Source organism: Plodia interpunctella, chromosome 16 (assembly GCF_027563975.2).
Source record: "Plodia interpunctella isolate USDA-ARS_2022_Savannah chromosome 16, ilPloInte3.2, whole genome shotgun sequence".
Taxonomy (NCBI): Eukaryota; Metazoa; Arthropoda; class Insecta; order Lepidoptera; family Pyralidae; genus Plodia; species Plodia interpunctella.
The window spans coordinates 1,070,903-1,095,622 of NC_071309.1; the positions used below are offsets into that span (position 1 = coordinate 1,070,903).

The following is a 24,720-nucleotide window of genomic DNA, read 5'->3' on the forward strand; positions in this document are numbered from 1 at the left end:
TAGATATTTCGGTACTGTTTTGCAAAATATTTTCTTTAAAGCGTGAAAACACATTTTGCAATTACTTATGAGAAAATATTGAAAATAATGTTACTAATTTGGAATTTAATCGTGAAGAGATGTAACGTGCACTTTGTTTTCTCTTCAAGAAGACTGTCAACTTATTTGATAAATTGTGTAAAATCCTATATGACTAATATTAAAAATGTGAAAGTTTGTGAGGATCTATGGGTGAATGTTTGATGGTCTTTCAAGCAAAATCTGTTTATGGAATTTGGTACACGGGTAGAGTATAACCTGGAATAACACATAGAGTATTGTTTATACTGAAATTTAACGATATAGGAAAAAATAAGACCACATAATTAAGCATTTAATCGTTGTTCTTATCAGTGGAGCTGCCTCCATTTACATCTATCCCCTGCCATAGATTTTATCTCCTTATACGATATACCCTATTCTCTTTATTAAGACCTACAAAAGAGGGAGGTCTATACATTTTTACAGAACAGGAAAACACGGCGAGGAAATTTGATGTGTGATATTTATTTAAATATCAATAATCTCATTATCATAACAACGTACACATTTTATGAGGATATTTATTACCAATGACCGAAGTATTTGTATTTCTTTGTAATATAAACAAAAAAAATGTTCGCATCTACTTAACTATATATTATAACGTGATGGCTCCCACGAGGCTTAGTGTAGAAGTAACTGATACTTTCGCGTTTCTGTGTAATATTCACAAATATTACTAACAAATTAGTGTGTTGTTTCTGCTAAATAAATATCATTATTATTGGAAAAAATCTTTTAAATAATACTAAATTGGAAAAATAACATTCGTAATGTTTCGTTTCGTCTGAACGACGCCGTGGATTTGTAAAAAGCGGCAGGATCTTAATAATTGTCATTATGTGAAGTTGGAAACTGTTTAAACCATTTACATTAAAGTATCTATCGGCATGACCCGTAAACTTACGGCTACACTCCCATTCAAATCAGGGACACAGCGAACCAATCACATTACGCCATTGTGACGCAACGACAACCACACTGCAATATCATTGGTTTGCTGCGTCACGCTTCGAAATTATTCGATGGTGAGATGTGAAAACGCAAACGCGCACTTCACCCACAGATAAAAAATTTTGATTTCTAATGACAAAATCAAAAATTTATATTAGCTTGTGCTGATAGTAATGTATTGTGACGTCACGGATTTTGGAGACAAAGAACATCCCCAATATAACTTTAATGAGACCAAAAAAATTGTAAATATCGAAATTAATAAAACTGATTTCATTTTTCACACAGTCAAGGATCCAATTGTCAAAAAAGAAGGACATGGAACAAATGTTGTATGTCACATTTCCACGGTAGTTTATAATCTCTTGAAAAAATGAAATGAAAACTATAAATATATATTATATCTTTCGTCCCACTCAAAATAACCGATTGGATTGCCACTTTGTATGAGATAGGTTGGTAATTGTATGGAAATGTTCTATGTCACCAGTTTACGCCAGCTCGTTGTCAGTTTTGTATGTATTCACATAGGTATTGCAAAATAGATGATTTCGGACACGTAAATCGCTTGATTTCGAAAGAAATATCACTTAAATGAGTTCTTCTATAGACGCAGTATTTTATAAATATTTGAGAGTGATTATTTTGTTCAAGTGCCGAATTGTAGATTATTTGATATTCTAGATATATAAAAAAATAGTACACAAAGCAATAGTGAAGCTGTTTGGTCAGACTTCGATCTGGCTGAGCCTTGCTGCATGGCGGCTGGGTGTTCCCCTGTAACAAAACATTAATTTAAAGATAAAATATCACTGTTATCTTTACTGATTTGTCAAATAATGATCAGAAAAACTTTAACTTTTCTTTTTCCCTTCATAGCATCTCTTTTCAACGCGTCTATTTCAAGAAATTGCGTTGTTTACTTTAACAACTATTGAGAACATAATGCACCATCGTGTTATGGTATTTTAGAAGCATTTTTATATATTTTGCCTGGTGTTCGATGTATCAAGTTTTACTTCTTTACCGGTGTTGTGCACTATTTGTGATGGGGTAAAAAAATGTTAAACTCAATCGAAAACTCGTAAGTCGTCAAAAACGCACAAAGTTAATGTTCAAGTTTTCACTTTTGCCGGCCGGAGAAGTTTCTTTTTTCATACAACTTGTTATATGTTATTTTAGCGGTTTTCAAAAAATACTTCCTTTTATTATCGCATCTCTATTCTTATCTCATAAATGTAGGGTTGAGTCATCATGTACATGTCTATGGTTTTAAGTGATGTAAAGTAATAACTTATTACATACTTAAACCCATAGACCAACAAATCAAAAACATTTTTTTTAAACTTATCTCACCAGAAAAAAAATGTAATTTAGTAACAGCTTTAGGTGCATTACGAGGGTCACGAGTACACGATCACGCAACAGCTTAAATTGCTCTTTCGCCAGCAATAATCTCGAAAAACAAAAAATTGTTCGCATCTACTTAACTATATATATTATAACGTATTCTTCATACATTTCTATAAAGTTATTTTGATTTGAATTGAATTTGAATTTGAATTAAACATATCTTCGGCAACTATAATTTTTGCGACTAAAAAAGGTACGTTTTTAAAACCAATCTCACCTGATAAAACGTGTACTCTGGTAACAGCTTTAGGCGCATTGTTTGGTTCACAAGTGTACGGGCCCGCGTCAGCGCCCCTGGCTCTTTGCACCAGCAGTCTACTGGTACTCTTCATACCTTTCTCCGTCACCAAGGAGATACCACCGCGGGCGGAGTCGAAGTTTATCGCCTGTTGGAGAAAAAAATATTTTAAAGTTTTCATCAGATAATAATGATCACTGGAAATTAAAAAAATATATCTGTAGTCTTTCGGTAACGTGTCGTCAGTTTGAAGTTTGTACACAACAAATGAATCAAAAATCTTTTTGTCTTTTATATTGTCTACCGCACGTTCGCATAAATATTAGTTACCTATGTTGTCAATAATAAGTGAATGTAATTTTATTCTTCTTTTGAGAAATAAAGTTCTTAAAACAGAAAATATATGTCTTCAAAAAATACAATGTCGTTTAAGGTGCTTCCGATATTTTAGCGACATAATCGAGCAATGATGCCGCATCTTACCAATCTTACCAAAAAGAGCAAAATTCGAATAGAAAACGACTTAATTTTGAAAATAATAATGAGACGAAAACATTCTGGAATCGCGCGTGAATTGAATCCATTAATCCACGCCCCCCGAACAGTGCTCTTAACCACCGAGCTATCGAGACCACGTTTGGCCGAATCTTTTCTCGTCTTATGCCGACGTACAGTATTTTTTGATCTCGATTATTATTTTTAAAATTAAGCTTAAAACATGTGTAACAAATCCATTAAAATTCTTATTTTATCCATTTAATTACTTATTTTATTTTGCTCTTCAAAAAGCGGTTCTAATCGAACAATTCCAAAATGACCTTGTGCGATAGGGACCGCGATTTGAATAGAGTACTGAGTACTTATCATAATTCTGTGATTCTTCTAAAAATAATCAAACCAAAATGTTCCGTAACATATTCTACCACAACCACTGAAATATGTCATAACTATTTGCGCCCCGGGGCTTGGCTCACGCGAGAATTTCGGGATAAAAGGAACCCATGTGTTATTCCATGTTATATTCTACTTGTGTACCAAATTCAATAACAATTCGTCCAGTAGATTTTGCGTAAAAGAGTAACAAATATACACATTTTGACGACCTCGGTGGCGCAGTGGTAAAGTTCTTGCCACTGAACCGAGAGTTGGGTTCGAGTCCCGGTCGGGTCATGATGGAAAATGCACTTTTACTGATTGGCCCGGGTCTTGGATGTTTATGTATATATGTATATATGTTATAAAATATAGTATCGTTGAGTTAGTATCCCATAACACAAGTCTCGAACTTACTTTGGGGCTAGCTCAATCTGTGTGATTTGTCCTAGTATATTTATATTTATTTATTTATTTATTTTTTTATTTATACATACATATATATACATCCTAACATTTGGCTTTTATAATATTAGTATGATGATATTCGCAAGCAAACTTACACTAGAACCCGATGGTATATACACCAAATATTTATCAATAAAATAATTTTAAATCTCAAAATAGATAAATTTATTTTATTATACTCTTATTTAATAAGGAATCACGTAAGTGAAATAATTTATTATTCATTATTATTTATATGTTTTTTTTATTTTTTTTTTATTAGCCGTTTGAGTCCGGTTGCTGGGCCAAAAGCCTAATTTAACCTACCCGCATTCCTATTAATTTATAGGACTATGTCAACAAATTAGATTACATATTTAATTAATAGAATCTTGGGTGAATACTATGTTCATAGCATAGATATATAGAAACTGAAAGGACAAACTACAAATCCGGGAATAACTGGATTAAACTGGTTTAGTTCGGTTGCAGGTCATCATGGTGTGTTTGGAGCTATGCGGCTTATTGCGATTTACTGACAAATTGTCTTCATTCAATTGAATAAAGCTGAGCTGAGTTTTTATTTTCCAACGCTTATATTTCTTGAACCGTGAGTTATGTAACCAAAATTTATACTTTAGGTTATATATACTTCAGAAGATTAAAAAATATGTCTCCAAATAATGGAGACGTATACTCATTGGATTGTATTATTTCAAAAATATTTTCTAAAATAACAATATCTTTCTCGAAATACCGTCTTAATTTCGATAAATGAAGAATATGGATGAACACGGGACAACCCTAAATAAACATATACCTATATTTTATAACATGTATATGATTGTTTAGAAGTAGTATTTATCCATTTATTTTTATTTATTGTAATTGAAATAACATGTAAATATGTAATAATAATATGTATTTATTTTTCTCCACAAAAGTACAAAATTAACATTAAATATAACAGTGTTTGTTTAGTATATAACTGCGGGCTATAATTAGCCCGGATAGTTATGTACATATAACTAATTAAACAAACAAATCACGATTGGATGTCACAGAATAGCTGAATCAGATCCACTCGGTTACCGCAAACGCGGCAATGTGTTTAATATTCAGTTGGTTTCGTCTCACTGTATACTGTTAATTTTCTATTCTGCGGCTAGACAAGACTCGATCTATTGTCATGGATGGTAATGAAGATTTGAATAATTTGTGAAGTGATCGAGTGTATCCAGGCGATTGATTGGTAAGGAGGGTACTAAAATTTACACTATCTTTACATTTATAAATTGTGTTAATCGTTATTCTTTAAAAAAAATATTATATATTGTTATTTAAATACAATGGTACATGTGTATCCTATTACAGTAATCATAAAAGGAGGAAAGGAAAGAATATTATAACAATATCACACTAAAAAGAAACATAAAAAAGAAACAGTATTGTATTTTTAATACAAGCAAGACGTCTCACATTCGTCATTCTCGCAAAACCGCAAACAACTCCTGACAAGCATTTTACATCCATCAGCAAACACATCACATTCAGGTTCCACATTCAGGAACGCGTTGAGATCCGCTAGCATACAGCACAGCGGAGACTGTGTATGGGATACTGTGCGCGTGTGAGTGGTGTTACAAACAGTTTTCGTGGTTGACACGTGCGTTGTAATAAACTTCTATTTGGTACATAAAAGCGACACAGCTGGTTATATAGTTCTGTGGCATCGATGTGACCTCGTAGAACCTTCAAATAATATTATTAGTTGATGGTGATCTCTACGTGTTCTCAAAGAAATAGAATGTTTGAATGCCTACTACTAATAGGATAAAAAAAAGCGGCCAAGTGCGAGCGTCGGACTCGCCCATGAAGTGTTACGTATTGCGGTTCACGATTTATGACGTATAAATAAAATACTTACTAGATCTCGTTCAAATTAATATAGTAATATTAATAATAAACGAATACATAACAAGTTTACATACTTAGTTATGTACATCATATATTTTTTTGAGTTTTAACATTTTCCTTTTTTAGAAGTTACAGGGCGCCGACACACACATATTTTATCACATTGGAAGTGTCAATTACAATATTCTGTTTAAATTTATATTTAAAAAATGGTAAGCCCTTCTGGCATAATAGGGACCAACACTGTTTGAATGAGTTTCTTTCGGCATTTCTTCTCAGCAGTGGTCGTTCTGAAATGCTAGTAGTTTGTAGCTTTGGTAAACATCATTTAATTTAGAATATGACGTGAAAAAGTGCCTGTGAAGGCCTAATTTCTGAATAAATGATTTGATTTTGATTTTGATTTTGGAAAACAAATATTAGAAACCTCTGGTATGCATTTTTGAAGACCTATCCATAAAACATTAAAATCAAAAATTTAAGATCCCCCCGACTCTGAAGGTGTTCTCCTCTCATCAGCTAATAACAGAGTTGACGGTTTCCAAACATAGCTAAGAACAATCTCGATTAAATTAATCACTACGACACTACCCTCAGCCATGAGGAAATACGACTACGAAAAATATATATTATATTTTACTAATGAGAATTTGAAATATGTATAGAGATGTTACAACTAAAACTTCTACATTAATGTAATTCAAATACACGCAACATTTTGTTTGCGTGAAAATTGTTATGTGTTTTTATTTCACGTAATCACCATGAGGAATACGACTATGAAGATGAAGTAAAATTTTTAACTCTAACTAATTTATTTTATATGCAACTTGTTAAAAAGAACCACTACGCTTGAATAACTCACTGCACCAGTCAATATGAACTTTCACATGCGCGCCGCTGACGTGTAAACAATATTTTTTGCACTTTGCGTTTATCTGCGCAGGTTATAGTTAACATCAAAATTACTACTCCCTTTGAATTGCTGTAAATTCGCAAATAATTTAAATTTTTCATCTTTCGACGAATAAATTCAATTGTATACACAAGATGGTGACTTTTCTTTTTAATTTTTTTTAAATATATTAGGACAAATCAAACAGATTGAGCTAGCCCCAAAGTAAGTTCTCGACTTGTGTTATGGGATACTAACTCAACGATACAATATTTTATAACATATACATCTAAGACCCGGGCCAATCAGAAAAAGATCATTTTCCATCATTACCCGACCGGGGATCGAACCCGGGACCTCTCGATTCAGAGGAAAGCACTTTACCACTGCACCATCTAGGTCGTCTACCTATATGGCTATCTATTTTTGAAAATGTTCAGATTTTTATATTCAATCATTTACAAAATTAAGTTCAAAAGCACGTGTGACATAACATAACCATATTATGAACGGGTTAACATACCTGGTCCCCGTGCTTCCACGTTATTGATGTGGGCGGTTCAGGGGTGTGGAGAACGTTACAGGTTAGGTTGATAGTGGACCCGGATTGGATGAACAGCTCTGCGCCGCTTGATATGATTGTCTCTGGTTCTGCATGAGAAAACAAGTTTAGTCTCGCTGTTCTGTCCCAATGGCCTCACGTCCTGTACGGCTTGAACCAATGATAGACCAGACAGCGTTGCCTTAAACGTACCAAGCCGCTCTTGGGTAGAAAACTATTTGAAAAGGAAATTGTTATATCTCCTAATTGTTACTTTCATATTCTCTCATCAGATTTTTTTTTTATGTTGATCTATGGGCCATTATATTTATATCTGCAGAATTTCGGTGAAGGAAAAAATCGTGGGGAAATCTGCACACTGGTTGATTATTAACTTGTGTGTGAAATGGAGAAGGCATGGTAAACCACTCCATTAATTGTGCCAAGAAAGCTGTTGTATGTCTTCCATTCTACGTAACGACCACGACCCTCAGCCATTAAGAAATACGATTATGAAGAGACAGTATGGATGTGTCTCGCAAGTATTCCCTTATGTATGAGATCTTTTGATCAGTATTGACAAAAATATATATATTACAGTCTTAACACGTTCGCTGACAGTACGTCGAAAGGCGGGAAATTTAAATTATGCATTGTGACAGTACGTCGAACGACGGTCTACTTTTTGTTTAGAAAATTCGCACTACGTCAATCGACGACAATTTACCATACTAGTCTTATGAAGAGCAATATCTACTGTCACATTGTAAGCAATCTCATATTTCTAACTGTCGTATTACCAGGGTTTAAAGGTAGTTTTATATTGCTGTCTCGCTCTTTACACAAACACAAATGAATGACCCGCGTATGTGTACTACGTCGAGCGGCGTCAACGCACGCTTGTATTCTAGAACATTCAGTCCGGTCAGTGCCGCATTGTGCGCACCACGCGTTTATCGAGCGTAAATCGTAAGTAAAATATTTCAATCTCGTTATTTTTATATGATTATTATTTTAAATGAATACCGTACCTTGTGTAACGTATACTATAGTAATAATACTAATACATAAGAGTCAGTATATGTTCTACTTACACTGTAATATGTATATTTTACTATAATACCTATGACTTATAATTTTTAGATGTCAGGAAACAAGCGCAACCGACGTCCGCTAAATATCTTCGACGAAGGATCTTCAAATTCGGAAGCTGAACCGGACCCATATGAAGACAATGATGGTGATTATGGCTCCGATGAGAACTATGAGCCACAGCAGCAGCTTGCTTCCTCTAGTTCCTCAGAAGATATATTTTCAATTAGAAGGCAACATACGTCCCGAGGCCCGGTTGCTTCATCGGATTCGAGTAAGTCGCATATCACGAATTTAAGTTCAGATTCTGAACCTGACGATAACCCTAACGAACATGGTGTACCAGATTCAGTAGAAAATTCACCATCTCTTGTCGTATCTCTGTTTTCTCAGTCTGATAATATAGATTCTACAGTACAACGAAAATCTCCAGAACCTGAAGAGCAGTTGTGGTCAAATACTACTGACGGAATTCCCGATTTTGAGTTCAATTCCGCTTCACAAGGTATACAATTTGAAGTTAGTTCTCTAACTAGTGTTGAACAGGTCTTCGACCATGTTTTTCCAAAAGAGTTGATGGAATATCTCGTCCAGTGTACTAATAATTATGGCACAGCCTTGTGCAATTTGAACAGACCTTCCACTCGTCATTGTCGATCTCAGTCTTTTCGTCATGTTACCCTTGAAGAAATGAGAAAATTTCTTGGACTTTCATTACTACATGGTCATGTTCGCATTCCTAAACAACAAAAACTATTTACTCACGATGACCCTCTGTATTTTCATCCGATATTTCCACACACAATGTCTTCGCGACGTTATGAGCAGATACTTCGATGCTTATGTTGTTCAGAGCTTGGCGCAAAAGGTGCTGATAAGATAAAAAAAATTATTGACATATTAACTATGAATTTTAGAAACGTCTACAAACCTGAAAAAGAGCTTAGTTTAGATGAATCGTTATTATTATATCGAGGTCGGCTTTATTTCCGGCAATACATTAAATCTAAGAAGGCAAGATATGGAATAAAGTTCTATGTACTAGCAACCGCTGATGGTTATGTTTTGGACGTAATAATGTATAGCGGAAAAGACGACAGCAATATGTCGACTGGTTCAGAATGCACAAAACTTGAACGGTTAGTAATGCAATTGATGGGACCGTATTTATTGAAAGGCCACCATCTTTTCATGGATAACTATTACAACTCAGTTAATCTTTCCCAGCGACTGTTAGATTTAAAGACACACACTAACGGTACACTACGAGTAAACAGGAAAGATAATCCGAAGGAAGTAGTTGACAGAAAATTGAAAAAAGGCGAACATGTTTGGGTTAGGAAAAATAAAGTATATATTAGTAAATGGGTTGATAAACGACCGGTTACTATGTTGACCACAAGAGACCATCCCCGTATGATAGAGACTACCAACAGATATGGAAAAATTGTTAAGAAGCCTATAGAGGTAGCAACATATAATAAGTTCATGTCCGGAGTAGATAGGTCTGATCAAATGATTAACTATTATTCATCGCCGAGAAAAACCATAAGATGGTATAAGAAAGTGCTTTTTCATCTCTTGGACACTGCGGTATGGAACTCGTTTTATTTATACAAAAAATATGTATTGAATAATTCTAAATATGAGTTATCTATGTATCGGGAGCAGCTGATTAAAAAATTGATAGACTTGAAAGAAAATTGTAAGGGCAAAGATTTACTGTTGACTATAAGCAAAAATAATAATAGACTACACAACAACCTCCAAAAAAATATTGTTGATCCCAGTCAAGAGCCTAAATTTTGGGGACATTGGCCAAGACGCCAGCCTGCACCCGAAAATTCTAAGAAAAAATACTCGTTTCTGATGTGCAAAATGTGTTCCAAGAATAAGAAAAGAGTCGAAACTAGCTACAGGTGCATTGGTTGCCCTGGACTTCCCGCATTATGTCCTGAATGTTTCCAAGACTACCACCAACTCCTGGAACAGCAAGCACAGGAGTGTTCTTAGCTCTTATTAATATTTTTATTTCACCACAAAAAAAAATCAAAAATAAATAATGGATAAAAGTTCCAGTTCATATCTTGTCGAGCTAATTAATATAATTTTTTACGACTGATTTTATTGAATAAATAATTAAGTAAATAAGAAGTACTAATATAAAACGTAAAAAAATACATGTTTTTCTTTTTCAAAGTTAAATTATTTTAATTATGATTGTTAGCAATCAGTGATAGAAGATCTCATTATGTTAAGTTTACATATTTTGCCAAAAGTTTAATTATTTCATAACATTTTTAGTAAGTAATTAAGTAAGTAAATGAATGATGAAACTGTTATTCGGGTTTGAATTTTTTTATTTTTTTATATCAAGAAAACTGTAAAAGATGGATAACATGTCATTATTTCATTTTCGAGTTTATTTCATTAATATAATAACTTACTACTTTCGTAAACGTTTTTTTTTCAGTAATATATTGAAATTTAAAATAAAGAATTATTTTAGAAATTGGTTTTTTACTTATTTCCTTTTTCTTTAAACGTCTAAGAACCGTTAGAACTATACTAACGACGAATAATGTCCAACAAAATATTACGTTAATAGACGTTGTATCTTATTCATGGATATAAACATGTATCCGACAGAAAACAATGTCGGTGGACGTTGACGTCGTTGGGCGTAGTGTTCTATTTAAGCAGACAAATATATATGGAATACGACACTACGTCGGTAGACGTTGACGTCTTGGGGCGTAGTGTCGTATTAAGATATAAAGTTGTATGTCCGTCAAGGCACTACGTCTGTAGACGTTGACGTCTAGGGATGTAGTGTCGTATTAAGTTGTATAGTTATATGTCCGACAAGGCACTACGTCTGTAGACGTTGACGTCTAGGGACGTAGTGTCGTATTAAGTTGTATAGTTATATGTCCGTCAAGGCACTACGTCTGTAGACGTTGACGTCTAGGGACGTAGTGTCGTATTAAGGTAGAAAAAATTGCATGCACATAGCACTACGTCGTTGGTCGTTCACGTCTCCGAACGTAGTGTCGTACTAAGACATAATTTAAATGTTATTTTCTGTAAGTACGTCAGTCCACGGGGTATTATTTTGTATGGAACATTTTACTGCCGTATTGTCGTATCAAAGAAAGTGCTTACTGTCAGCGAACGTGTTAATAGTCACATTCCGTTCTTACATTTCGTATTTACAAAAGAACTGTAACACGAATACGATACGAATAACATTACGGGGTTGTTCGTAATGAATCTGATTTTGGGGTGAAAGTTCGGAAAATCTTTAGGTTGTAACCAATTAGCTTGATTAGTTGAGGTAAATCACTTGAGGCAAATCTACTAATAAAAGTCGATGTCTGAATGGAAGTTTGGCGTGTGGTTCCGCCCTAGAATAGGTCCATATCTTCACGTGGATATCGTACGAGGCGATTATGGGATACAATGGCAGTTAATAGGCATCGACCGCATTCCCAAGTAGGGTTAACATCAGACGGCCGGTCATAAAACTAGAGTCAAATTTTCTCAAAATCAAAATCAAAATCAAATCAAATCATTTATTCAGAAATTAGGCCTTCACAGGCACTTTTTCACGTCATAATCTAAATTAAATGATACTAAGCTACAAACTACTAGCATTTCGGAACGACCACTGCTGAGAAGAAATGCCGAAGGAAACTCATTCAAACAGTGTTGGTCCCTATTATGCCAGAAGGGCTTACCATTTTTTATATATAAATTTATGTATAATTTTTTTGTTATAATTTTTTATCAGTAATATAACATTAAGTACATAATAAAGTACATGGTCAAAAGGTATACTGAAACATATTATGATTGTGATCAAGTGCTGATGAAAGGAAAATATATATATACTTATATATATATGTATAATTAACCAAACAAAAAAAACTTTTAATAAAAGATCGAGCTGACCAGTTCCCCCGGCAGCACCCGTTCACGAGTTGACGCGTGAGTGACATTGTGACAGAGTGACATCGCGAAGCTCAACCACAATAGAGGGAACCTCCCGACCCGATCCACGATGCCGCTACCGGTTTGACCATTTGAATGTGCATGACATATTCGATCTCCATAATCTAACATAATAGATACCTATGTTACTTTCAGACACTTGGAGATCACAAATCACGTATATGTTTTACAATAAATGTCAAAATATATGTAATAAACATGTCAAGAAAATATATAAATAATAATAAAAAATAAAAAAAAATTAAAATCAAGTGTGAGAGGTGGAAGTTTTAGGAAGGGTCCAAGGTTTTTTATCATTTAAATAGTCGCTAATCGTGTAATAAGCATTAGCCATTAAAGCATTTTTAATATATGATTTAAATTTTGGCATTGGCAAGTTAATAGCCTCTACAGGGAGTTTATTGAACAATTTAACACTTTGACCCACGAAAGACCGCCTAACCTTTTTAAGTCGGAATCTGTTCATACAAAGTTTATGCCTATTACGAGTGACTACACTGTTAACATCGCTCAATGTTTTATACAGGTGTAAGTTAGATTTAACAAAAATAAGTACGTCGAAGATGTACTGAGATGCAACAGTCATAATATTTATCGATTTGAATAATTCTCGCAAGGAATCCCGTGGCTTAAGCCCATAAATAAAACGAATTGCTCGTTTCTGTAAAACAAAAATTTTTCCTATGTCAGCTGCATTACCCCATAACAATAATCCGTAGGACATTATGCTATGAAAGTAGCTGTAATACACGAGCCTAGCTGTTTCGATGTTTGTACACTGTCTGATCCTTCTCACTGCAAAAGCTGCCGAACTAATTAAATTTCTTTAATTTAAAGGTTTATTTTTACGCGAACCCCGGGCTTTGGGCGCGACAGCCGTTAATGCAACCTAGAATACAGTTTTGTAGCTGAGAATAAACTTCTATTTCTGCGTATATTCCATCCTCCATCATGAACGGCCGACTGCCTGACGTCTACCCGTCGTTGCCTATCTGTTATCAAAAGCTTTATACCAACATATACCCCTTAAACTATCGTGCGATTTATAATGGCGTGGGACGTGTGGTTCTGTCTTAGAATAGATACATATATTCTGCAGTGGATTTCATTTACATGAGGCGACGCAACTGATAGGCAAAAATAAAATCTTGTTTATTTTTTACCAAGGACTTCTCGGCGTTAAAGCTCCGAATAAAACAAAAAACCCGTTAAAAAGATACGGATATTGAGTGCTTACCTACGATGTCCAGGTAGACAGCGTGGCCAATAGGAGGGGTCGTGGAGATCTGGCACTCGTATTGTCCAGAGTCCCTCCGCTGTGGACTGCGGATCCGGAGCGCCCACTCCTCGGAGCGCGGCCGGTGCTGCGCCTCGAAGCGCTGGTCCGACGTGTACGTGTAGCGACCCACCGTCAGCAGGTGGATGTCGCGGTGCCGGACCCAGGACACCTGGCAACAGGTTAAGCTGGTCTGAAGTGTACATATTGCGACCACATCGACCCACTGTCAGTAAGTAGATGTGGTGATGCTGGACTACGCTATTTCGCAAAAGATCTTCATGTCACATATTTATAAGTTATATTTTTGCTATACACATATAATAGCTTTAGCCCGCGGCTTCTCCCGCGGCTTCACCCGCGTGAATTCCATAGTAAAATCTCGGTCATTCTTTAAGAAAAATGATGAAGAGTATGTTTACCAATTTCAGCTTTTTATTTTGAAATTTGTATTAAGTTCCATACAATCTTTAAAGGGGTTGAGGGATAATTTCACTCATTCATTAAATTGTTGTAAACAACTAAAATTCAAATGTTCAAGTCACTAACTTCAACGGACCCCTTACACCCCCTTCGGGGTAGAATTTACAAAAATCCTCTCTTAGTACTCACCTACACAACCAGGCAACAAGGCACAGGCAACCTACATGCCCAATATCAGCTTCCTACGCCCAGTATTTTCGGCTGTACGTTGTCTGTCAGTCAATCAGTTTGTCAGTCAGTCAGTCAGTTAGTTTGTCTGTCGGTCAGTAACGGAAGAAATGGAGAAAGATACACTATGGAGAATGAATATAGATTACACTATGGAGAAAGCATTGGCAAACCACTCCATTAAAATTGCCAAGATAGTCGTTGTGTGTTCCATTCCTCTTAATAACCACGATCCTCAGCCATGTGGAATACAACTGTAACGAATATTACAGTGGATTTAATAATATGACCATAACATAATGCGAATTTATAGACAATACAACTTTGCTTTTCTCCGAATCGAATTCCATAAGATTTGCAACGTTTCATGAATAAACAAGAACAGTAATGAACCTTCATATTCTGTTCTGTCTCTTGTTAATTGTTAATTGTAACGGGTATTTGTTTTAGTCCAACAAATTAAAACAAACAACTTTGTTTCCTTGTGTATAAGCTATTTATCGTAGCTACCATTAACGGCATAATGTATTGGGTGCGTTTATTATACAAATTTTCTCCCCCCCCCATTTCTGTTTCTGATAGTGGAAATTAAAAAAAAAATTGCTTTGGTTGAATACCAAATTTCACCAAAATCAGTTCGCGTAAGATTTGTATGAATTAAGTAATGTTTAGGCTATCTGAGCGTGTCACCGGTTGCGTTAACAGTTACCGTAGCTGGATGTCCCAGCTGAGAAGGTACAACAACATTACCAAAGAGAGTTGACGTCAGGCAGGCTGCTGGTGGTAAAACAATAGCAGAATATACAAAAGATTATATTTTTAAGTAGACAGCGCGGTGTCGAGAGCCCACTAATTTAACAATACCTATCAAAATAGCTTGGAACTTGATAATGTTTGAAGCCTGTGATCAAAATGTCTCAAGTTCGAATCCTACTGGTGCCAACTGAGTTTTATATACCAATCTGACTCATGTTTTGTAGTTTTCAAAGACTGTGCTCCTGGTGAATGAAAACATCGTGAGAAAATCTACACTCTAATTTAATTGATTTCACCTTGTGTGTGAAATAGATAATACCTTATCTATTTCACACACAAGGTGAAACAATGGCAAACTACTCAATTAATATTGCAAATAGTCGTTGTGTGTTTCATTCCACATAATGACCATGACCCACAGCCATGAGGAATATGGCTGTAAGAAGGCGGATCTAAATAAAAGAGTAAATTTTATCTACTAGTATGTCAATATAATTAATGGGAGAACGGAAACATCAAGTGTGTTTTCTTAATACGACTGTTTACGTTTACGAGATCACAAGCATGTAACTAATCTTCGTAAATGCTTAAAAGGATTCACTGAACCGCGAGATGGAACAATCTAAAGAACAATCCCTTAATCGGATAACGTTTAAACAGATATACATATTTAACTCTGTTAATGTAAGGTAATTTATTTACATTTCTGCTATCGTCGTACTGAAAAAAGCATTTGATATTCTTACAGATTTTTTTTGGAGTCGAATTTGTTTGTTACCTAGATGCAGCCGGTCTTTGTTGGTCTTTTGACTATGTACATTATGTACTTTTATATATTATGAGAAAAAAAAACATTGTAAGAAACAATAATGGTAAGCCGATCTGGCATGGTAGGGACCAACACTGTTCAAATGAGTTTCTTTCGGCATTTCTTCTCAGCAGTGGTCGTTCCGAAATGCCAGTAGTTTGTAGCTTGTGAGAAATAACTATAAATATAAAAATTAACGAGAAAAAGTGCCTGTGAAGGTCTAATTTCTGAATAAATGATTTGAATTTGAATTTGAATTTGGTCACACCAAGGTTTACTACTTATCTTAGGATAAACTAAATCTAGTTGTAGCTGGTCCTTGATGGCTACAACTTTAGCCTGCTTATGATCGGTTAAACCTAACTTTAGCCGTCCTCATTCTGGCTAGACCCAGATCATTAAAATAAAATTTATTATTTCGCTTCGCAGCGTCACTACCTCGATTGCAACCGGTAACACGTAAGACGTATCAAACGGAGCGGCAACGCTCTACGTCGACGGATCACCTGCTCCTGTCTATCGCACACCAAAATCACGTTTAGCTTATTTTCCAATAAACATTTTATGTTTTACAGGAAAACCTTTAAAAGTAAATAAAAACGAATTGTTTCCCTATCGTCTATTTATTAGGATCCCCGAGGAAATTTCGCTCTGTAATCATGACGAAAAATACTTTAACATCAGACCTACCGAAGTCGGGCCACTAAAAACGTGTTCAATTTCCGCGCACCAAAAATGAGCTCCTTATAATGGATCGATGACCGTTACTTGTAAGGCCCTGTACTCACTAGGCAACATTCGGTGGCTACGCAACTAGGCATCTCACTTTTACTGGATTCAATTAATATACCATAACGTGCTTGTTATGAAAACATTTAGGAAATATTGTTTAATAGCCGTTGCCCGCAGCCTCACACGCGTAAGTTTTCCTCGGGAACAGTTATTTTTCCGGGATGAAACGTACCCTATGTCCTTCTTTATACTTCAAACTACACGTTTTCAAAATTTCAAGTATATTCATTGAGTAGATAGAGCGCGGAGCGCGAAGAGGTAACAAACAAACTTACTTTCGCATTTATAATATTAATTAGGATTAGGTGCACCCGCGTAATTATTTAAAAAAATACATACGTTTTTATTCACAGTACCTAGTGCTATCTCCTTTTTAAAGCGGCATTGACATACATGACATGACATCATAATTTTGGACAAAACCCTGCGGGAATCGCGTACTTTCGGTATAAAAAATATAGAGTATCTTCTGCTGCTGCTACTAGTACGAAAACCTCATCAGTTTCAAATTATCTTTGATGATTATGTTTATACCATTAAACACGCTCACATATGTTATCCTTATCTTTATTCAAATCTAAAATTTCGTATGTACATAAAATCATTGAAGTTGATTTTTTAGAAAATATCTGTAGAATTGTACATTAAAACAATACAGAAAGTACATAACTGAAAATTAAAATTTATATTACTCCTGAAAATAACTAATTTGTGTTTTTCTATTGTGTCATCATTATAAAATGTTGTAGTCTAATGTGTGAACAGCTTTATTCTTTACAATAAATTGCTATCGATTTCGGCACCGTTATCAATAGAAGCCTAAGTGGCCAATCGGAAGGTGTAACGATTTCGAGGAAGCTTATCATAAATATGGAAAAGAAACAACGAATTTTATGTTGTCTAGATAATACTCGCTTTTTATTACATACGAGTTTAACCCTTATTATTCGCGTAACAGAAACTCGAGTGGTCTGGAAAGTTTATGTCTGAAAATTTCACAATTATTCACTTAGATACGTATATATTGTTGGTGAGAATATAAATTCCTTCTCTTCTTCATAGTCGTATTTCTCTTGTCTGTGGGTCATGATATGGAATGAAACACACACAACTTTCTTGGCACTATTAATGAAGTGGCTTGCCGTTGCATTCTTCATTTCACACACGAGTTAATATAATCAACCAGTGTGCAAGTTTCCTCACGACGTTTCACGTCACGGAGATTCCCCATATATATTTTGTATTAATTACGTAAATAGCGGCAAAATTTGAATCAAAGTTGTTTATTAGTCCGGAGCGTAGCCTAAAGTCAAGTCAGTTAAAGTCCAACTTTTTGCGATTACGATCGAATTTAATTTAAAAATCGAAATACAAAATCTATTTAGAGATCACCTAAAACGAATAAAGGCATCCTTTCTCGACCATAAACGCCAGATTTGAATAAATCTATACCGTATCCGATTCGGATTGTCCCATATCCATAGTTCAGAAGTTCTCAACCAGCGGGGCGTCTTATTTTGAGGGTAATTTTTTATTATATTGGTAATTTTCTTTTCGGGTCGTTATTTATATAATTTGGCTATTTATATAATTGGCTATTTATATAATTTGAGATCAGTATGTGGCTTTTATTGCTCTGTCATTAGCCTTTAAGAAGTGGCACAATTAGGGCACGACGGTAGGTGAGCCATTGACTGATCTAAATTGATGCCATGAATAGAAAAGTGAATAACTTTACTTCTTCGAAACTAAGATAAATTTAAATGAGTAATAAAATGTGTATCTTTCTTTACTAGCATTATAAATAATAAATAAAATAAATAAATAAATATATATATATATATATATTAGGGCAAATCACACAGATTGAGCTAGCCCCAAAGTAAGTTCGAAACTTGTGTTATGGGATGCTAACTCAACGGTACTATATTTTATAACAAATACATATATAGATAAACATCCAAGACCCGGGCCAATCAGAAAAAGATCGTTTTCCATCATGACCCGACCGGGTATCGAACCCGGGACCTCTCGGAAATTATAAAGAGGAAATATATGTTCAAATTCAAATTCAAAATTCAAATTAAAATAATTTATTCAGAAATTAGACCTTCACAGGCACTTTTTCTCGTCAATCTTTATATTTATAGTTATTTCTCACAAACTACAAACTACTGGCATTTCGGAACGACCACTGCTAAGAAGAAATGCCGAAAGAAACTCATTTGAATAGTGTTGGTCCCTATCATGCCAGATCGGCTTTACCATTATTGTATGTGTTTTTGTTTGCAAGGAATAAACTCGAAATCTATTATTTCTATGTAATTTAGCAAAACTAGAAACCATTACGACGGTGCCACTCTTTATTGCACCATTCACAGAGGAGTTATAAGTTACAACAGGATATTCAAACATAATGAGTGCAAAGGCGGACTTATCGCTAATGCAATTTCTTCCAGACAACCTTTGGATGGAAAGAGACACAAGTAAACTAAGAAGGTGCAGTAAACATTAACAGTATTAAATAATTAGACAAAAAAATAAAATATTAAAATAAAAATATATAGAAGAAATATATAAACATACAGACAAGCGTTGTTGTTAATGTTGTTGTTATAGAACATAGAACAGGAGTAACATAGGCTATTAATTACCGAACGTAAAGTAAATTCTTTTATTTTTTTCGTTAGTGCTTTGTCACAAAGGTTGAGAATCTCTGGTTTAGATCTTTCGGATATACGATCCTGGATCGGATCCAGTCAATCACAAATTTAATGCCCGGGTAATACTGGTTTTAGAGCGTTATTAGTATTCAAACTCTTGCGATTTGCAAGAAAAGTTTCGATCCTTTATTTCTATCAGTGGGTTGCACCATTTAACATTGACGTTAAATATAACCTGCGCGAAGAAACGCAAAGTACGCCATTTGCTCGAAACGACGGGGGTTAATGTTAACGTCAAAGATGACTGGTGCATCTCACCTTAAATTTCAATTTCTATACACAGTATCATATCCATACTAACATTATAAATAAGGAAATCTGACTGTCACGCTTTCACGGCTAAACAGCTGAGCTAATTTTAATGAAATTTAGATTAGATATAGTTAATGTCCCGAGGTTAAACTTAAGGTACCGCGGGCGAAGCTGCGGGTAACAGCCAGTTATTATATAATGTCTTCAATAATGTACTTTGACTTCCACTCTGTAATTACGTAGGTACGTATCATTATACCTTTTTCAGTGTTTACTTACGCATGTATGTATGTTATGTAATTTATTTATAACTGAGAGGAAAAAGGAGAAAACCCTAAGGAGTGAATTTTATTTCAGACGTGGGCGTTGACATTCTGTGACACAGTTTTTTATTACAAATGACATAATTTTTGTGAAAACATGTGACGTTCGGCCAGAAAAGATATTTTATGGAATGTTGTCGCTCACGACAGACAATGGATTTAGTAAGTACTTCGTTGTACGGAGTACCTACTAATTCCATGTGACAGACATTTAATCATGGTTTCAGTAAGTATTTCGAGTACCTACTAATTCCATCCGATTAATTTATCTGAGCGTAATAAAAACGAGCAAGTGAAAAAATACGTCTTAAAAAAATTCCATTCAAAAACACAACTGAATGAAATCAGGATGAAGCCACAAATTTCACCCTTGATTACAGACTAGCGATATTACTTGATTTTGATTGGCTGGATCAATCAATACTTTGATTGGTGAAGACACGCTTGGGGGATGACCATATTTATAACATTAGATGAGGCTGACATGATAATGATAAGTCAAATTGTTCTAGAACAATTTGAACAATCCCAGGTCTGAATCAAACTTGTTAATACAAGTTTGACTCAGACCTGGGATCATACCATTGCAATAAATAATACTGTTATGGACAACGAGCAAAACACGAGCAAAACACGAGCAAAACACGAGCTGACGACGATATCCCGAACGACCGACGAATCAGAACGCCGGAAATATTGATTCGCTCACTAGTGCACTAATTGTAAATATGAAATGTAAATAAAACTAGCGATTTTTGCCTGGAATTTTAAGTCGGAGTCAATCCACTTAAAAAATCATTGCTGGATAATTATTACATCCACTATTCGTTTCCGCAAACATTTCAAGAAAATCACTATTAAGGCTTCTCTGTGTTAAGGACTCACCGTTCTGTTCTGCAGGTTCTTAACGCGGCACAACAGTCTGACTGGATGCCCGACCAGTCCGGTGATATTGCCAGGAGTACTGACATCGAAATAAGGCGCGTCTCCCGACTGCAACTCCTGGAGGAACTCGGATCTGAAGCGGTCTGACGAGATGTCCAGGGTCGTGTCCTCCAAAGGTGCGTCAGTCCCCGAGCCAGCTGCGGGAATAGATTGTTTGTGAAAAATGAGAATGAAAATCGATGTAAATTATTACATCGATTTTCATATCCAACTATTATACAATGCCATCGCCGCCACTATATTTGAAAATAGTGGGAGAATCAGTCCCAACATTTCTATCAATAGAAATACCTAATGGAAATAGTATGATGCGGCCTAAAACTGTGCTGTTAATTTTCAAGGTTTACATGGACTGTTAGGCACTATCAAATATCTGGTAGGATTGGGGTAACTTTATTTTCACTACGGGGTGCAGAGAGAGAGAGAGAATGAGAGTAAAAATGCTCGAGATTTGTTGCGAGATCTACCGAAATTATGTCGTTTATGATCGGAATACCTAGTCTGATAATTGCAAATAATATGAGTACTCAAAAAGTGAGTTTCAAGATTACAATCCTCTTATGGAATATCGTACAAGGCAACACATAGCCTTGGCATCTAAAAGGTAACAATAGCATTCCCAATAAATGTTAAAGTCAGGCAGGCAGACGGTAGTAAAATCACAATGAATCTTTGAAAAGATAAGGTTTATTTTTATGCTGATGAATAGAATTGGTGCACGCAACATGAGAGAGGGAGAGATAATTTAAATTCAGAGAAATTCTTAGAGAGATACGCAAAGGGAAAAGAAGAAAGAAAAACGAATACTTCTCCAACCCTTGTCCCGTAGCTTAAACATAATAAAGTACAATATCATAACAAACAAGGAAAAAACTGTTCTTTGCTTTTCATATCACGAAGTAGTAAAAATAAAATAATTAAGTATTAAATGGAAAACTCTTCGAAACTAGGGTTACCATGCCTCAGAATTTGTCCAGAGGTTTCAGGACGATTCAATTTTGAAGTAAATCGTGTAGAATTTTTTTAACATTATAAAGTTTTTAAAAAAAGTAACACCTATTAACTATGGTGATCGCGCAAATAAAAAGCAAACATAATATTTATCCATAAAACCAACTACGTGATGATAAGATGATGGAGTATAAGCCTATTATAAATTATACTATATGTTGCCCGGGGCTTCGCTCCCGTGGGAATTTTGGGATAAAATATAGCCTATAGCCATCTTGGATAATGTACTTTTATAATGGTGAAAGACTTTTTGAAATCGGTTCAGTAGTTTCGGAGATTACCCGCTTAAAACATACAAACTCACAAAGTCTTACCTCTTTATAATAATAGTATAGATTATTTATAGAAAGAGAAGCCTTTGCCCAGCAGTGGGATAAAATAGAGACTTAAAAAATGACTCCTTTAATTGTAAATTGCGTCTGAAAGAAAATTCCCATAATGCCACAAAATGTCAAGATTTTTCAAAGGGCTTTCATATTTCTCATTTGGTAACCCTATCCGGAGCGGGCAGTCGCAACGACTTGGCAATGATACAAGAGTCAGCGCCCCAGTGGACTGGCATAATAGTTGATAATCGTCTCTTCATGAGGCATTTAAGTTGCTTGTCACAATTTATTACCCTCATCGTCTTGCAATGTTTTCTTAGTTACGTTTATATTGTCGTTTACACTTCCTGCTTTTTCATGCGTGAGTCATAACCCAAGAATAAGTACAGTCAACAGCACATCAACCTATACAAAGACATTGCAAACTCGCCGCTATTACCGCGCCATAGAGGTTCATGCGGGGTAACTCGATGTGATATTGACTGTGCCAGAAAGTTCAAAAAGTTCGTAAATTATGAGTCAGATTGGTCTACCAAACCAACTCATATGGCGCGAATAGGATACAAACCTGAGACCTTTCGATCCACAGGCGGGTTTTTACTAATACACAGTGTAATACCTGAAGAAGGTACCCGAGCGAAGTGGGGACGGGCCACTATTAGAATATAATAATATATTGAGTTATCTCAAAAGGTTCTATTTTTAAGCACACAATTTTATGTCCTAATTGAACATGGCATATTTTTACTTATCATAATATTAGTTAGTACGCACAATATTAATTTGGCATAACGTTTTAGGCACAATTTTTTTACGCATACCTACCATAAGCATAACAATTTTTAAACATAATATCTTGTTCATAGTCGTATTCCTCATGGCTGAGGGTCGTGGTCATTGCGTGGAATTAAACACACATAACAACTTTCTTGGCTGGAGTGGTTAATAATCAATCAGTGTGCAGGTTTCCTCACGATGTTTTCCTTCACCGGAGCCATAATATTCTAAAGCCTAAATATGCTCATGCATAATAAGTAACCTAACCTAATCAGAAATAAATATTATGATTAATTCATTATGACTTTGATCTTTATGCCTTCGAACTTTATGCAAATCAAAATTATGATTAAATAACATTAGCCTAAACTATAATTATGCTTATTGAAAATGTATGCCAAATAACAAGTATGTCAAAATATTATTATGTCAAAAATATATATGTCTAACCCGTTATGCTAAATTAAATTAGGATACAAAATTTATGCGTCTTGGATGTTTATCTGATGTATTTGTTATAAAATATAGTATCGTTGAGTTAGTATCCCATAACACAAGTCTCGAACTTACTTTGGGGCTAGCTCAGTCTGTGTGATTTGTCCTAATATTATTTATTATGCGAAAAAAAGGATCTTAAAACACTTACTTATGTATTTATGTAATGCATATTATACTGCATGTTTACGTTCATGGGCATATACAAGAATACGATATATTTCCGCTCAAGACAAGCATGTTTCATCTCTCATTTTCCTCGAACCCTTATTTATCGGATTTTGCTGTCAGTTGTTCGATTGCTCCTAATCTCGGAAACGGTTCAGTAGATCCGACGCAAATTGGCTGTGACAGACAGACGGACAGCCGAATGGATCTTAAGTATTCCGCGTTTTTCCATTTCGCTTGTACTAAATTGGATCAGTTTAATAATGTTTAAATAACTTTTTTGTTTTGAAGATCTACAATGAGAACAATGATATTTTAGGCTTTCATCCATTTGATTAGTGTGCAATGTGCTTAGCCTGGGGTGAGTTGCACCAGTCAACTTTAACCTACGAGCCGCTGAAATGCCGTGAAAACGTAGAAGCGTTTTTCTGAGTAGGTTAACATTAACGTATTAACATCAAGGATACTGGTGAAACAGCCTAGTGCTAGCAATAGGTAATGTACAGTAAAATAAAAATAAAAATCAAAATAGTATCAATAACAATTTTGAATATTTAAATGTGAATTTAGGTGCCTAACGTCAATCCGCTTTGTTAATGTTGTTGGCTATGGGCTGTCAAGACTTTTCCCTAAATCAACTTATACGACATCCACGGGAGGATATGGACTGGTCTATCTCTGGAATCAGTACGATTGGTAATTTTATTCTATGTCTATCTCTTTCTATTTTGTATTAATTACATTATCCGGCTCGAAGAACCGCCAATGTCCAATCCATAATAGCAGGAATATTGATAAATTAAAAAACAAAAATAAGCAACTAAATTAAATAGGTATTGGAACAACTCGCATAGTTATTCTATAAATGTACTATTACTTTTGGGCGGTTAATACCTAAAGCCCAACTGTCAACAGCGTAGTGAAGTGGGTGGTAATCGAATTTTCCTTCATC

General features: G+C 35.0%; 2 protein-coding genes across 2 annotated transcripts in view; one reads left to right on the plus strand and one right to left on the minus strand.

Moving 5' to 3' along the window:
- Positions 1 to 340: 340 nt before the first annotated feature.
- The window catches only part of LOC128676350 (zwei Ig domain protein zig-8-like), a 45,958-nt gene continuing 21,578 nt past the window's right edge, over positions 341 to 24,720 (minus strand). Inside the window, exons 3-7 of the mRNA XM_053756414.2 lie at positions 20,932 to 21,128; positions 13,703 to 13,913; positions 7,342 to 7,469; positions 2,666 to 2,834; positions 341 to 1,812 (exon numbers count right to left, since the gene is read on the minus strand). Of these exons, the coding sequence (XP_053612389.1) occupies positions 1,685 to 1,812; positions 2,666 to 2,834; positions 7,342 to 7,469; positions 13,703 to 13,913; positions 20,932 to 21,128 (833 nt within the window). The 3' untranslated portion in view covers positions 341 to 1,684. The remainder of the gene's footprint in view (positions 1,813 to 2,665; positions 2,835 to 7,341; positions 7,470 to 13,702; positions 13,914 to 20,931; positions 21,129 to 24,720) is intronic.
- Positions 7,961 to 10,464, plus strand: LOC135309867 (piggyBac transposable element-derived protein 4-like). Its single transcript, XM_064436462.1, has 2 exons — positions 7,961 to 8,328; positions 8,503 to 10,464. Exon 2 carries the CDS (start codon positions 8,503 to 8,505, stop codon positions 10,462 to 10,464), a length of 1,962 nt encoding a protein of 653 aa, XP_064292532.1. The 5' UTR covers positions 7,961 to 8,328.

What these genes read in the sequence shown, in the direction of transcription:
- LOC135309867 (XM_064436462.1), top strand. Translation starts at nt 8,503, where the DNA reads ATGTCAGGAAACAAGCGCAACCGACGTCCGCTAAATATCTTCGACGAA.